Source organism: Lissotriton helveticus, chromosome 7, assembly GCF_964261635.1.
Source record: "Lissotriton helveticus chromosome 7, aLisHel1.1, whole genome shotgun sequence".
NCBI classification, from domain to species: Eukaryota; Metazoa; Chordata; class Amphibia; order Caudata; family Salamandridae; genus Lissotriton; species Lissotriton helveticus.
This window is the reverse complement of record NC_136068.1, coordinates 390,488,080-390,504,105: the sequence shown is the minus strand read 5'-3', so window position 1 is coordinate 390,504,105 and position 16,026 is coordinate 390,488,080. Positions and strand designations below refer to the sequence as shown.

General features: G+C 44.2%; 1 protein-coding gene across 3 annotated transcripts in view; it reads right to left on the bottom strand.

Annotated features, from left to right (window-relative positions):
• Nucleotides 1-16,026, bottom strand: part of LOC144768507 (rho GTPase-activating protein 39-like) — a 513,307-nt gene that overhangs the window by 8,857 nt on the left and 488,424 nt on the right. For all 3 annotated transcript variants that reach the window (XM_078652231.1, XM_078652230.1, XM_078652232.1), the window contains one exon: nt 6,952-7,121. In XM_078652231.1, coding sequence (XP_078508357.1) covers nt 6,952-7,121 — 170 coding nt within the window. The remainder of the gene's footprint in view (nt 1-6,951; nt 7,122-16,026) is intronic.

Genomic DNA, 16,026 nt, shown 5'->3' with positions numbered 1-16,026 from the left:
CTCCAAACTTTGGTTCAACGATATCTTAAATACAAATAGACGCAATCTGAGACTTTCTGAACCTCTTGAACACCTTATGCTCCTGAGATCTAGGAGGAGCATATTAGAAGTGCGAAAGCAAACTTCTTCAGAAGCCAACTAGATAAAGCCACCTACAAGCCACAAAAGCTTTTTGAATTAATTAAACTCCAATCCAACAATCTCCCCATTCTTTCGCCAACAGCTTCCGTTACGCAGCCAAATTGTGATGATTTTGCTGACTTCTTCCTCGAAAAGATGGATAAGATTGAAACTGACCTCCAGACATTGATGAACCAACTGACAGACCCATCCCCTATCTACCCCTCATCCCCGCCCGCCCCTCGGCCACCGCCTGCTCCTTGGCTCACACACAAAAACAGCGCCTCCTGGAGACAATTCACACCCTTTGACGAAATCTCTACATGTTTGTGGGGTCCACCACAGATAGCGACCACAATCCTTTAGAGCTCTCCCTGGTATCGCCCTGGGTCAGGTACATGAATCAAACCCACCCCATTGTTACGACTAGGGAGATATGCCGAACTAATGATAGCAGACTGCTCAATTGGGCCCGGGTATCCCTTGACGCAGAGAAACTCGAAGTAATCAAATTTAATATGCTAGACAGTATCACCAAGTTATCTAGATTTAAACAGGGAAAGCTGGGTGAGGTTACGACTTGTCACAGCCACCTTTTTAGTCTGTTGGCCACTCTCTTTAAAGAACCACTACGCCCCCAGGACACCAGTAGAAAGACCAGGTCACAGTTTGCCTGTTTCAACCAGGAGGGTAGGAGCCTTAGATGTCAATTAGCTGTCGCCATTAGGGCAAGCAATGTGGCAGAGCTGAGAGAAGTAAATAATGCTTAGAAGGCAGCTCAGGTTAGAACAAAGAGGGAATGGGAGGAGAACTGCTGGTCGCTAATTAACGAGGTCTGCAATAGGAAAGACTCCAAGCATTTTTGGCTTCTAGTTACCAGGGGGTATGCCAACAGGTCCCTGCCACCGACTAACACCATTTCCATTGCAGCCTGGCAAGATCATTTTTCCACACTATACTCCGAGCCTCATATCCCAGATATTGTAGTCTGTACTCTTGACCACACGCACTCATGCTCTACTGATTTCTTCACAGGAGCTGAAGTCAGGGCCAGCATTAACTCTGTCGTAAAGGCCAAGGCCGCTGGACCTGATGGCATTCCAGGTGATGTTTTTCTTAACGACATTGAGAATTGGACAAACTACATCCTGGCACTAGCTAATGGCATTGCAGTGGGTGCCCCAATTCCACCTTCTTGGAATGGAGCTGAGGTAATCTCAGTCTATAAGAAGGGTGACCGATCGTCACCTTCCAACTACAGGCCTATCAGTCTGATAGACTGTGTTCAAAAGGTGTTCAATCGTGCACTCCTTTGGAAAATACAGGCCTGGAGCAGGGACCTTAGCATCTTGTCCCCCTTCCAAGTTGGGTTCAGGCAAAAAACTAGCAATATTGACCAGGTTTTTCCCTTCCTCTTACTGATATGGAAGACGGTGGTCATACGCCAGGGAAGCCTTTACGTTGCTTTTATTGATCTTAGGTCTGCCTTTGACCAAGACATAGCTCTGGTGTGCTCTAAAAGAGATGGGCCTCCCTCTTTATGTCTTATCAATAGTTATTCGCCTCCATGAGACTAACTACGCAAAAGTTCGCTGGCGTAGTCAAGGACAGCTAACAGACCCAACTAGAGTTAATAACGGGGTCCGACAGGGCTGTGTACTCGCCCCTACACTTTTCTCGCTTTTAACGGCGTCGTCCAGTACCTCTCTGAGATCCCCGCAGATGCTCCCACTTTGGGGGTACCAAAGTGGTAACACTTCTCTTTGCCGATGATACACAGCTGGTGTCCAAAACCCCTAGAGGGCTTCAGTTGCTCTTGGATCGCTTTGAGGCCTTCTGTGCCATGCTTGGCTTGGAGATCAATACCTCGAAAACAAAACTTAATATTGAACCCCCACAAAATATTTAATGGCTAACTCACACTGGGTGGGATACCCCTGGAGAGAGTAAATAGCTTGGAGTATCTGGGAATCACCCTCTTCGATGACCAGTCATTGAACCCCATATAGTGAAGCGGACTCACCAACACATGCAGATTACTGGGGCCCTGGTCAAGGAACACAGGACATCCTCCAGCAGACCTGTAGCAGCCCCGCTTCACATCTACGACTGCAAGGCAGTGGGCTCAGCACTATAAGGTGCTGAACTGTGAGGGTTTCTTGACTACAGAGAACAAATTCCTGAGAGCTTTGGTTTCACTTCCACAGAGCACTCTCAGGCTGGACATGGGCAGAACTTCCATCATCGAGAAGGCAAAGCTACGCCCCCTTATGTTCTGGCTGTGCCTTAGGACTACTCCTGAGTTGCTCCCATATTCTGTTGCCCTACCCATGGTAATTGCCTCGGTCACTCAAACAAAATTGGTTGGTTTTATAAACTGAAATCCCTGCTTACTGCAATAGTGCTAGAGAGATGTGGGACGTTAGGGTTCCTGCACTTCTCCCTAGCAGGGACCTAATTAAGAAACAGTACAGGAATTGGGTGGCCCAGTCTTCTCTTACTTATCAGCGCTGGGGGGCGTCTCGCATCGGACTTTCTGGAGTTCAAACTGACAAGTGAATTTCAGCAATATCTAGAGGGCATAACGGTCCTGCAGGAGAGGAAGCTCCATATGCAATTTAGATTTGGTTCCATCCCGGTGAACTCTCTCACAGCCTCTTGGCGAAAGTCTGCTACTTCATCTCTGTTTTTCCTGGATGTCCCTCAACTGCTGAGTCGATAGGCCACATACTTTTTGTTTGTCCACTCTATTGGTCCCTGAGATCTACATGGTTAGCCCCTCTTTGCAATCGCATTGGCACCCGTTGCACTGAGAAGCACTGCGCATCTTAAAATCTGAAACTAGTTTACTGATAGTTTGAGTAGTTGCTATGTTTCTCAGTAAGATGTGGGCTATCAGAAGATCTCTACTGAAAATATAAATGACTATTGTTTTTTTCTACTGAATTTTATTACTTTAAAAGATTTTATTTTTTTTAAGTGTGCTTTTTACATGCTATACAGTTTATGTGCAGTAGACATTTATAATTTGTCACAACCATTGTGGCACTTCTACTACTGAGACAACATGGCGGGCCATGCTGCTGACCTTTGTGCGATACAGGTCCTTGTTGCCTCAGCTTTAGGTGCTCCAAAATATTACTATTTTAACTTTTTAATTATTGTCTAGTCCCAATCCTCTACAGTTTATCCTTCACCAGAATTTTAACAAATCATTGGTAGCACCTTATCTCTTCCTGTACTGTATGCATTTGCACTTTAATGGTCTGCGGACTGAAATATAGTTTATGATGATGAAATCTCTATACTTAACATCCTTACTACGCTTATACCCTCAAACCACTTCAGTGACCCGTTACTCCCCAGTTTCTTCAATGAAATTAAAAGGTCCAGAGTACAAATCTGGACCAAGATAGTAAATGCCTCCCTACAGTAAGGTGTGATTCCTGATTGTCTAAAGTCTGGGCAGATTACACCCATTCTTAAAAAAACCACTGCAGTGCAAGAAGACCTTCACAACTTCCATCCAATCACTAACATTCCTACTCTATTGAAGCTGCTAGAGAAATGTGTCCATGTCCAATTATTTAGCCACATTGATCAATTCCAGCTGCTATATCAATTCCAATCGGGCTTTCGTCAGGGCCATAGCACTGAAACAGCCATTTCCCACATATTGGATGATGCTCTAAAAATGCTGGATCGGAACGAAGCTTGACTTCTAATCCTCCTTGACCTCTGTTCAGCTTTTGATACGGTCAAACATGACAACCTCCTGGACTTACTGGAATGCAGGATGGGTCTTTCAGGATCAGTGTTGAACTGGTTTGCCTCATTTCTTCAAAACAGAACGCAAAGATTTAAAGTCAATCCCTCCCTCTCCAACTCTGCTCCGATCACTTTGGGGGTCCCACAAGGGTCCTCGCTCTAACCCACACTATTCAACCTGTTCATGGAGCCCTTAACGCAAATACTCAAATCATACAATATGCTCTATCACATGTATACTGATGATACCCAATTGTACCTGAAAATCTCCTCTCCAGAAGATATCAATTCACTCAATTCAACCCTACTAAAACCCAACACTGGCTGACTTCCACCCATCTCAAGCTAAACTCTATCAATATGGAATTCCTCATTATCTCTCCTCCTAAACAGGCGCCCATTATCGTTGAATACATAAAACAGCCTACGCCTCAACTGTATTTCACACATCATTGACTCTACCAAATCTCTTGGAATAATACTTGATAAGGCCCTGAAAATGCAGGAGCAAATCAGCGTGCCACCAAGAGAGCAAATGTCCAAATGAGCATACAAAGAAAGATAAAACCCTTCCTTCCTGTGGAAGACTTCAAGTCTGCTGTTCAAGCTCTAGTCATCTCTAGATTGGAGTATGGGAGTGCAACTCCCTGTGGTCTTCTGAGCTACAAGTTGGCACCGCTTAGGGTCTCTTTGAATTCGGCTGCTAGGCTCATCACAGGATCCCAAAAAAATAACCACATCACTCCAGATTTGAAATCTCTAAACTGGCTTCCATTTGAGGCTAGGATTAATCTTAAAATGACTTGCATGGCTCACAAAGCCCATCCCCTTAACACTCCTTTGTACTTCTTGGAGGAGTTCTAGCACTTAGCTGCTGAAACCGCAAACATTATGAAGAAAGAAAACCTATAACCGAGCCTTCTATGGTATTGCCCCGAGAATCTGGAACGCCTTGCCTCTGGAAACATAGACTGAATACCTCAACGTCCTCTTTCAAAAAAGTGAAAGCAATACTCTCTGAACTTGTATTATATCTGCCCCCCCACCCCCGAGGTCATGCTCTGATGCTCCCACCTCACACATATGCTCATGTATAGTGTTTATGTGGTGTTCTGATATTTCGGTACTTTTGTTTACTCATTTATCCTGCTCTTTCAGATTGTTGGTTGACCTACTAGTCTCCCACTCGGTTGTCTTTGATCCTCTGTGAAGCGCTGTGTGATACCCGCTTGGGTCATGTTCGTGCTATATAAAACTTCATAATTAAATAAATGAAATAAATAACTATGTTGGAGACAAAATTGAAGAAGTTCTAACAAAAGCACCTTGTTTGCTTTGAGGTTAGATCGGATGAATAATGCCCATTCCACTGCTTCTAATCCTTCTAGCAAAGGAATTGATATATATAGGGAAGAAACCTCAATTGTGCATAACAAATATTATAATATTATTCCATGTTCTCAGCTGGCAAATCTCGCAGTTGTGTTAGTAAGTCAGTAGTGTCTTTTACATATGAACACCATGCCTGTATAATAGGTTGTAAAAAAATAGTCCACATATGGGCCCAAAGGTTCAAACAAAGAACCGCAAGCAGACTCTATAGGTCAAAATAGAGGATCCGTGTAATTTTTATGAATTTTAGGCAACATATATAGACGTGGTTGCCTGGGAAAAGATGTTGTTAGGAATGCTCGAGTTTTTGTGTTGATCCATTCCATATCTGTTGCTTTCTCTAGGATTTTAGATAGAATGTCTCCAATCTCCTGGGTAGGGTCATGATCTAATCTCAAATTAGTAGATTTAGAGGCTGGTAAATTGAGCTTGGTTTTCTATTTTTGGATGAAGGTTAAACAGAGAACATGCGGACTGCAACAAGTTATTCGTGGTAATCAAGTTTCAGTTTCAGGTATGGGTATATGAAGAGTGGGATGTAATGTACACAATTCCGGTGTACTTTTTGTATTAAGAACTGTGTTATCTTTTAGGAAGATTTGGAGGATGTCTGGTTATGATGGAAGCTATTGACGATTCCACTTAGATTGCGAGTAATTTGCATCAGAGATTATTCACTGAGGGTGATACTGGTTTAACGTTTCACACAACAAGTTATTTTGAAATGGCAACCGGTAAGCTCTTGGTATATGTTGGTATACCATAGATGATCACTGATGGGACGCGCATGATGTTGGTGAATACATATAAACCACTATAAAATGTAAACTCAATAAGGCATCACTTGATTAGATGTAATTGTTTCCTTGGTTGAGATGTTAGGTTTTGGTTAGCTAAATTACTTTTTGTATTTGATACAGAGACCCCTGAGGAAGGAACCAGTGTCATGAAATGCATAGGGGTACACGAGAATCAAGTGTAATCCTCAAGAATCATTGAATAATGCATTTCTGTATTAATGATCTAACATTGTTTTTGAATTGTGGAATTCTTGTACATAGCCTGATAATTGCGATAGGTCATAAACCACTAACAGTGCGTATAGGGATTCAGGCATATTTTTTCCTGAAATACACATACAATTTTCACAGAGAAATAGGCCGGACCCCAGCCCTGTGCAGCACGCTGAAACGAAAGAGGTTTTCTTGAAATAAAATGGAACAACAATAAACCAGGAGTGCGCATCTCTGCTCATTTTTCATATTTGAATAACATGCCAGTTTTTTTTACATGAACATAGACCATACATACTCTCACAAGTTCAGTAAAGCTTTCCATTTTTAAGCCTTTGAGGTTGTCTAATGCACCAAATTGGAAATTTTCCGACGAATTGTTGTCTACCCTGCGTATCAGCTGCTTAGACTTGTCCACAGCACTTCATGCACAAAACAAAATGTGTTGCATGGGACATGTGAAAACCTAACAGCAGAGAAAGGCTTATCCATTATCTGAAGCAACTGTGTATGCACCACCTCTTCACCCCTTCAGTTCAATTGTCTACTATGGTTACTCTAAACCTTTGTACATTCAGCCAATAAATGTAGACCGAAACTGCTCATTATAAGTTAAGTCTTAATACAATGCCACACAATTTCTGAAATGTAACTCTACCTGAAGGAAGTGTATGAGGTAACATAGCACCAGTCTGTTCAGCTCCGGCAGTAAGTGGACGACAGATACGGCAGCGTCTGGATTCTCATAGTTGCTGATGCACTGCTTGTAGAACTGCTGTGGGATCAGTGGCTCCTCCAGCTCCCGGTACCAGAGCTTGAGCAAGGACGCTACAAGACAATTGGGAGAAAGACAAACCTGGGTCAACGCAAGAAGCCTGTTTGTAATTTTTCAGTTCGCCATTAGGAAGAACACCACTGCAACCATCCAATTAAACTCATCCTAACACAGAAGAGGAGCTGAATGAGTAGCACATGCTGTAGGAAGCTGGCTCTGTATATACTATACCAAAGTGAGGTATATATAGTGTGCACGAAGTCCAGTGGAACCCCAAAGGTAGGCAGAGGTAAAGTTAGATAGAACGTTACTCTCTATTTGTGGTAGTGTGGTCGAGCAGTAAGGCAGTGTCAGAGGACAGTGTTAAGCATTTGTTGTACACACTCAGTCAGCTAATTAATTCACACACTCAAAGACTGAACTTCAGACCAATTGTTTTTGTATAAAAATATTCTTTTAGTTATTTTATTTTTCTAGAACCAAGCAAGCCTGGCACAGGTAAGCAATAAGTACTTTACAGTAGTAATGCGATTGAAATACAGTTTGAATGATAATTGTATATGCACTTTGGTTTGATTTACAGTATGGATGCAGAGAAATGCAATACTTAGTAAATGCAGTACATAGACTTGAATAGGCTTTTTAGTGAAATAGCAGGGAAGTAACTTTTGAGATTACTAGGCTTACACAGAGTAGTATACCTGTATACCACTCTGGCACATTTCCTGAAAACAGGTAAGTAAAATTGTTTTTGTTAGATTATGCAATTTTAAAGAATTGTGCTAGTTTCTCAAACTTCACACTAGAAACTTTTCATAGAAAAAGTCAATGTTATCCTATGGAGGAAAAAAGTGTTATCGGTTTTGAGGTAAGCATTTGGTAGTGGGGGTTGAGGTTCTGCGGGTAGACTTAGAGATCCCCCAGGGTCAAGGATGCACTCTAGTTACACCCTCAGCGGGGTGCACAGTGCTAAGGCTCAATGTTATCCAATGGGGGATAGGGGGCCTCCGGTTGGTGGCTGCTGACGAGCAGGCCACTTGGGTGTGGGAGCAATGCTCCTGGACTTTAGCTCAGGGCAAATGGGGAAACAAAGTAGCACCAAAGGTGCACCCTCAGCGGCACTAGGGTGGCCGGTGCAGGGTGCTGTTTCGACATCGGACGCCCTGTTGTTTTCAATGGAAAACCTCTGGTTTTCAAAGACACTGCAGGCTTGGTGACGAAGGTCTTCTGGGTGCAACCACCACTTCGAGAGGTAAGTTGGGAAGTTAGGGGTTGGTTAGGCACCGTCGGTTTGGGCACACAAGGCCGTGGGCTGTTGGGTGTAGGGGTGCCTTTTTTCGTCGGATCTTCTTACTAGCTCCTGGTCGAGGTTAGGGGGGGCCTTCTGGATTTAGACGGCAGGTGTTGGCTGGGGGCTTGAGGCAGGTCAGGGGTCGCATGGGTCTCGGGTCACAATCGCCAGGTGACCTCCTCGTGGTGTTTGCCCACTCGAGCTCGGGCCGTGGACAGCGGGTGTAGAGGGGTGCGAATTTGCAGTTTCCGGCCAAGGCCAGAGGTTGCAGATGAACAAATCCGGTGTTCACGGGAGACAAAGTCTTTGTGGATAAAGGCAGGCAGGTCCTCTGGGGTTTTCGAAATTGCTGGCTGCAGGACATACCAGGATTTCACAGGAGCAGGTTCGAGGTGGAGACAGGCTGGTAGGGCTGGGGCCAAGTCAGTGGGCGTCTTCCTCTTGTTAGCTGCTGCATGGCTGTTTGGTCCTTCTTCTTCTTGTAGTTTCTTCTTGTCTGAGGAAGCAAGGTTCAGGGATGCCGCTAAATACTAGATGTAGGGTCGTTACAGGTAGGTCAAAGGCAGGGACCAATGGGTCCCTTCCCTGGGGTGGGTACACCTCCTATTATGCCACCCTCCTGTGGGAGGGGGGCATGAGCCTGTCCCTGGTTGGCTGAGTCCCCCCATCTTCAAGATGGCGTGGACTGAGAGTTGTGCTTCACCTCGCCTCCCCCACCTGAGGGGTGGAGTTGGCACAGGTTGGCATGCCTCTCTTCCTCACTTGTTTTTCCCACCGGTTCTCCCTCCCAAAGTGGAGGTCAGAACCAGTGGGGACCAGTTGCTGAGAGCAGCAAGTGGCCTGGGGAAGCTCACAAAGGCGGCAAGCCTTTGAAGCTTCCCCCTTGTAAACCCTGCCCATCCTGGGGGAGGAGGCTTGGCACCTCGTCCCAGGATGTGCATTGTTTTAGGCCCCAGAGAGCAGCAGGCTCTCAACCCAGGGGTCCAGAAACATGTCTAGTGGTGGCAGGTGAAAGCAGCCACACAGCCTGGACACTAGCGGTAGGTTCGTTTTCAGGGGGCATCTCTAAGATGCCCTCTGTGTGCATTTGTCCTTAAATCCCACACTAGCATCAGTGTGGGTTTAATGTGCTGAGAAGTTGATTATCAAACTTCTCAGTTTTCAGTGTAGCCATTATGGTGCTGTGGAGTTCGTAATGACCAACTCCAAGCATCATATACTCCTTATGGTAGCACTGCACTTACAGTGTCTAAGAATGTACTTAGACACTGTAGGGGTACAGGGCTCATGCACCTGTACCCTCACCACTGGTATAGTGCACCCAGCTAGAGGGGTGACTGACCTGTGCCAGAGCAGTGGGTTGTAGGCATGGCACACAGATGTGTGCCATGTTGACTCTTTACTTTGTTCTGCACCAAAACATGAAGCCTGCAAAGGCAGTGTGGGAGTGTAGTGGTACAGGACCTCTAAGGGTGGCACAATACGTGCTGCAGAACCCCGTAGGGGCCTTCTCTGGTTACAGTGCCCTGGGTACCTGTGGTACCATTTACCAGGGGCTGACCTGTGGCCAGAGAAGCCAATTGGGTTTAGGCTTCAATGCAGTTTTAGGGAAAGAACATAGGCCCTGGGTACCTGATTAGCAGGAGCCCTGGGCACACTCAGTCAAAATACATCAGCCATTAAGCAAAAAGTGGGAGTAACCATGCAGACAGAGGGCACTTTCTCACACATGCACTTTAGATAGAACGTTGAAGACCTTCAGTGGTGTTGTGGAAATTAATGTAAAATTGCTTGAAAAATATAAATAGACAGAGGGGAACAAATGCCTGACAGTGATAGCATAACCTGGGCCTACAGCAAGAAAGGAGGAAGGGTCTGACAGCAAGAAAGATTGGAGAGCAAGAAAGGAGCAAGGGCCTAACAATAACAGAGTATTCTATGCTATACAGCTAGAGAAAGATCAGATCAAGACAGTAAGTAAGGAAGCAGGGTCCAACAGCATGAGAAGAACGAGAGCCGAGAGCAAGTGAGGAACCAGGGCCTGACAGCTAGAGAGCACTGGAGCCATGGTCTGTCAGCAAGAGAAGAGCCAAGGCTGGACAGCAAGAGAAGGACCAAAGTCTGACAGCAAAAGAAGGACAAGGACCCAAAAACAAGAGAGGAACCACATCCAGACAGTGGGAGGTACCAGGGTACAAAGCAATAGAGGAACCAGGGCAGAATGTGAACAAGCATTTACAATGCAACGGTTTCGCCTTTGGAAAAGTTAGAGCTATTGGCAATGTAAATGACAATGCCATTGATTTATCTGTTTTCAAAACCAACACATAAATACAAATTTTGTAATTTACAATGCCAATAGCTCAAACTTTTCCAAAGGCGAAACCGTTGCATTGTAAATGCTTGTTTTCTCTTTTTCCTCTGCCCTTTACCTAATCTTCCTGCATTATATTACCACCAGTTACTGCACAATATATCGGCTTTCTCATAAAACAAATCATAACACTTTTATGGAGTTTCAGTAACTTATATTGCACAAGTGATTACCAAGCTCAAACTTAACAAAAAATGATTATTAATCACACAGGCGTAACCTATTGCATTTACCAATGCTTGTTTCCATTTGCAGCACTGCTGATCGCACTTCTTGTTAGTGTCAAACGCCTCAAAACTGTCCACCCCGCATACACTTCTGCCGCAACTCTTCCCTCTACTTTAAGCTAAACCTTAGCCCTCACAGATACCTCTACGTATCATGATGTAAGCACATAGCTCCACAAAAGCATACTGCCAGCTGGGCAATTAAGGAAATCAAGCCCACTTCTTCCCTCGAGCATCCTCAAGATCCCTTTGCCAGCACTCAGAAACTTCTACGAACCAAGGTACCTTCTCTAGACCTCCCACTACAAAACTCTCAAAACCCTGGTATGGTACCCCCATAAGCGCGTTCTACTAGCCACCAGACACCATTTCTGGCCCCTCTAAACCCCTGAGACATCCTGCCAGCTACACCACTAACCACTCTTCAGCTCTACAATATGCAGCCACGCTTTTATTTAGCGGTTGCATATAACGCCTTGCCTATCCGGTCCAGTGCGGCTCTCTGTCATCCCGCACACATCCAGGAAGTCGAAATGACGTGCGCGTCACGTGATAACTGCGTCGCATTAGTGTGTGTTCTTCTAATGGCTATCTTGAATAGCAGCTGTTAAGGGTGCAATACGTGATTTCAATATGTGCGTTTGTTTAAGAAACGTTTAGGTTGATGTCAGACTTGCACAACCACAATATAACCGTAAAAGAGTTGCCAATTTTAATGCTGTGAAGTGGCAAAGAACAAGATTGGAAAAAAAGTTTTAAAATAACAAGAATACATTTATTTACATAGATGTCAGATTACATTGTGCTGTTCAAACGTCTGCCACTGTTAGTGAATGGCAGTCTGCTGGGGATGGACGGGTCGTGCTCCGCAGCCTTTTCCCTCTCTGTCCGTCGCACGCTTTACTTCTGGACATCAGCTGATTACAAGGAAACGAAAGCAGTGATGCCAGGTGCTCTGGTGTGACTAGTGCGTAGGGCAGGATTTCCCGCACTCTAAACTGTCGGCGCTTATTCTCTGCCAGTCTGGACTCAGCCCGTCGCCGACCCCCGCCTCTGGTGTACTGGTGCTGGTAAGTGGGCTCGTTAAAGCTTCGCCATGCGAGGAGAGGGGACCTCAAATTATGGAAATACTGTGAGAGTGCGCTGTTCCCACTCTGTCCTATTTGTATTTTTTTTTAAATGCATTTTTATATAGCGCGGACTTTACCCAAAGCTGCCAGAGCGCCTTCCAATAGAATTAAGTACGTTACATAAGGAGATTTACATATTTACACGTTGCAAATACCATTGGGATAGTTGAGAAAGTAAAAGAAAATAAGAGGTGTGTAGTATCCTCTTGTGAATGAAGAAGAGTCAAGTTGAGGTTGTAATAGATAGTAGTTTAATGCAGGTTGTAATCAAAGGACCTCATCCTCTAGAGTCCAGCTAGCAAATGGCTGGTAACCAAGATACAGGATTCTGGCCAACACCATTCTATGTTGGAACACAGGGTAAGAGGCAAGCAAGGAGGATAGCTACAGTAGAGGATACCACAGCACCTCCCTCCTATTAACAAAGTTACTAAGACATATAAATATAGGATAGGCAGGGAGGGGTAGGGGGAAGGAGGGTATAAGGGATGAGACAAGCCAGCCAAATCAGGAAGTTACAAATCCTTCTAAGCGTGAAGAGCTAAGTCTCTTCCTCGTGGACTTCCTCACAGCACCTCTGGAGGAGGGTAATGAGGAAGAAGGATTGGCTTCTTGAATGGGACCAACAGAGCGACAGACAACAACTCTGCCGAGATTCCATACTTTATGGTCTTGAGTTCTGATGGCATTACCTAAAACCTTTATTACTTTTATAGGTTTGCTAAATTTTGAGACCCCAAATTTCCTCTCAGGTAGTTTGATCCTCACTACATCCCCTACACACACAACAGTCTTCTTTACAGCTTTTCTCTCATCATACTGACACTTCCTTTTGATCATCTTGTCCAACTCTCTCTCTTTCCATGAGATAGAATCAGATGCGTCACCAGCTTGACCAAGTTTGTCTAAAACCCAAGAAGGTTTGAGAGGGGTGCAGGCAGGTCTATTTTTGAACAGGATGAATGGAGTTACCCCAGTGGAAGAGTGAGCAGTGAATCTGTATTCGCAAACTTTCTTTTCTAAAGCTTCCTCCCAACAACTTTTAGAAACAAGAGCCAACTGCATCGCTTCCTTAAGGACTTTAATGAATCTCTCGACTACGCCGTTGCTTTCTGGATGATAAACGGCGGCGCGCTTGTGTACAATGCTCCTCTCACTTAAGAACTTTTCTACAAGAGCAGAGGTGAACTGTACCCCATTGTCAGTGAGAACTGAGCTTGGTAGACCTTCTTGAGCAAATAAGTTATCTAGAAACGAGATAACTGAGTTAGAGTCAACTCTAGAAACAATTTTTATGAAGGGCCATCTGGAAAACATGTCTACACACACAAGGACATACTTATCCTGACTATTCACTTTGACAGGACCTAGAATGTCTAAGGAGATATCAACCCACGGACCCTCAGATTGCTTCCTGACAGTCATGGGTTGTGTTCTGCATTTCAAAATCTTATCACTAGAAGAACACTGTACGCAATTACGAACTGATCTTTCAATTTCTGTGTCCATGGCCGGCCACCAATATGTGTCTCTAACCCTCGCCTTGGTCTTGGCTATACCCATGTGACTAGAGTGAGCAGACTCAATTATCTTAGGTCTAAGTTTTATTGGGGGTACTAGTCTGGTACCTCTAACTAACAAGCCATTTAGCATGGAAAGTTGGTCCTTTACTCCCCAGAACCCTTTAATTTCATCACAACAGTCTTTCTTCTGGCACCAACCATTACTTAGAAACCCGATAACAAGTTGAAGAGTAGTATCTGATTGTATTTCAGACGTCCACTCACCCTCCGTAATCACACCTTCGGTGACAACACACACTTTGAGATTATCAAAAGCATCTTCACTACTTTCAGAGGCATTAACCAGGTGATCAGTCGCACACTCCCCAGTAAGTCTCGATAGGCAGTCAGCAAGAATATTATTGGCCCCAGGCAAATAATTGACAACAAAATCAAAATCTTGTAGGGCCACTACCCATTTCCTTATTCTGTGAGAGATGCAATCCAGTCCCTTTTTCCCAAAGACCTCTTTAAGGGGTTTATGATCAGAAATTACAGAGAAATGTTTACCCCAAACAAACTTCTTAAGTTTATGAACAGCCCAATACACAGCCAAGGCTTCTTTTTCTATGACCGAGTAGTTGCACTCGGCCCCTCTTAAAGGCCTCGAAATGAAAAGAATGGTGTTATCAGTTTTTTCACCTTTCTGCAGAACGACTGCACCTATACCTTTGCAACTCGCATCGGTCATGATGAAGGACTCTTTAGAGGGTTCAAAGCTAGCCAAGTCTTGGGCATTGTTTAGACAGCTTTTGATGTGATCATATTCAGATGAACAATCATCGTCCCAGAGAAATTCCTGACCTTTCTTCAACAAGTTTCTCATTCTCTCTGTTTTTTGAGCAAACCCAGGAACAAACTTGTTATAAAATTCAGACATGCCTAGAAACTTTACTAATTCATCTTTGCAGCAGGGGTACTTAAGATTGGAAATGGCTTCTACTAATGAGGGTTTGGGTTTGATGCCTGAACCAGTAACTAAGTGTCCTAAATATTCGATGGTTTCCACACCTAGCTTGCATTTGTCAAGCTTAAGAGTGAGGCCGGCGATTTCTAGTTTCTCCAAGACCCTTGACACTCTCACATCATGCTCATCACGATCTATACCATGTACTAAAATGTCATCTTGGTAGACTTTAACACCTTCAATGCCATGTAGGATGCCCTCCATCACCCTTTGAAATACAGAGGCTGCTGATATCAAGCCGAAGGGCATCCTGAGAAATTTAAAGGTGCCAAAGGGAGTGATAAACGTGGTAAACTCCTGACAAGAAGGGTGCAACTTAACCTGGTGGTAAGCGGAGGAGAGATCTAAGGTGGAGAAAAAGGTGGCCCCACCCAAGGAAGACATCATTTCAGTTATGTTGGGCAGAGGGTAGTGGTCAACTATGACTGCTTTGTTCAATTCTCTCATATCAATGCACAATCTTGTCTCGCCATTGGCCTTCTGAGCCATAACTACTGGCGAAACCCATTCAGTACCCTCTACTTCTTCAATCACACCATTGTTTATCAGTTTGTCTAATTCAGCTTTCATCTTGTCTCGTACCAAGAGCGGAACATTCCTGACCTTTGCAACAACAGGGACAGAGTCCTTTTTCAGCTTGATGAGGTGGAGATACTTTTTTAAGCATCCTAGTTCTTTACTGAACACGCCAGGAAATCTTTGGGCCCAATGACTGTTGTCAGAAACCACCTCTACTTTGGGAGAAATGTCTCTTAGACACACGGAGGGGTTTTGATTGGGGTCAAGATAGACTCCAAGATCTTTTTGATGAGCCCAACTAATGAGAGAATCACCCTTCATGGAAATGTAAATCTTCCCTGCAGTAACTCTCCCCTTAAAGTCAATGGTCCCCATAAAGTATCCTAAGAGGTTTATGATTTGACCCCCATAACCTTTAGGAATAATGTCAGGCTTAAGTAACTTCACCTTCCCAAGTAGATATTTCTCAAAGAATAGTTTTTGTATCAAGGTGATCTTTGCTCCGGAATCAAACAACATTTCTACTGGGCACTCATCAATTAATACCTTTTCCATAGGACCATCCAAATCTACTACGTTGATTTGTGAGACAACATATTCATCTTGAGTTTGATCAAAGATATCAATTTCTCTTACTTTCTTTTGCCCTTTCCCCGACCTACAACACTTCGAAGAATGGCCTTTCCTCTTGCATAATGAACATATCATTTTTAACCCTGGACAATCTCTGGCATTGGCCAGATGGCCCATGTTGCCACAGCGATAACATTTCACATTAGATAATTTTGAATTTGAACTACCCTTATTATCCGTTGAATTTCCTGCATCGTGGGAGGATGACTTTTGTGAGCTAGAACTCGGGGAAGTCTTTATCTCTTTGACTTCTGA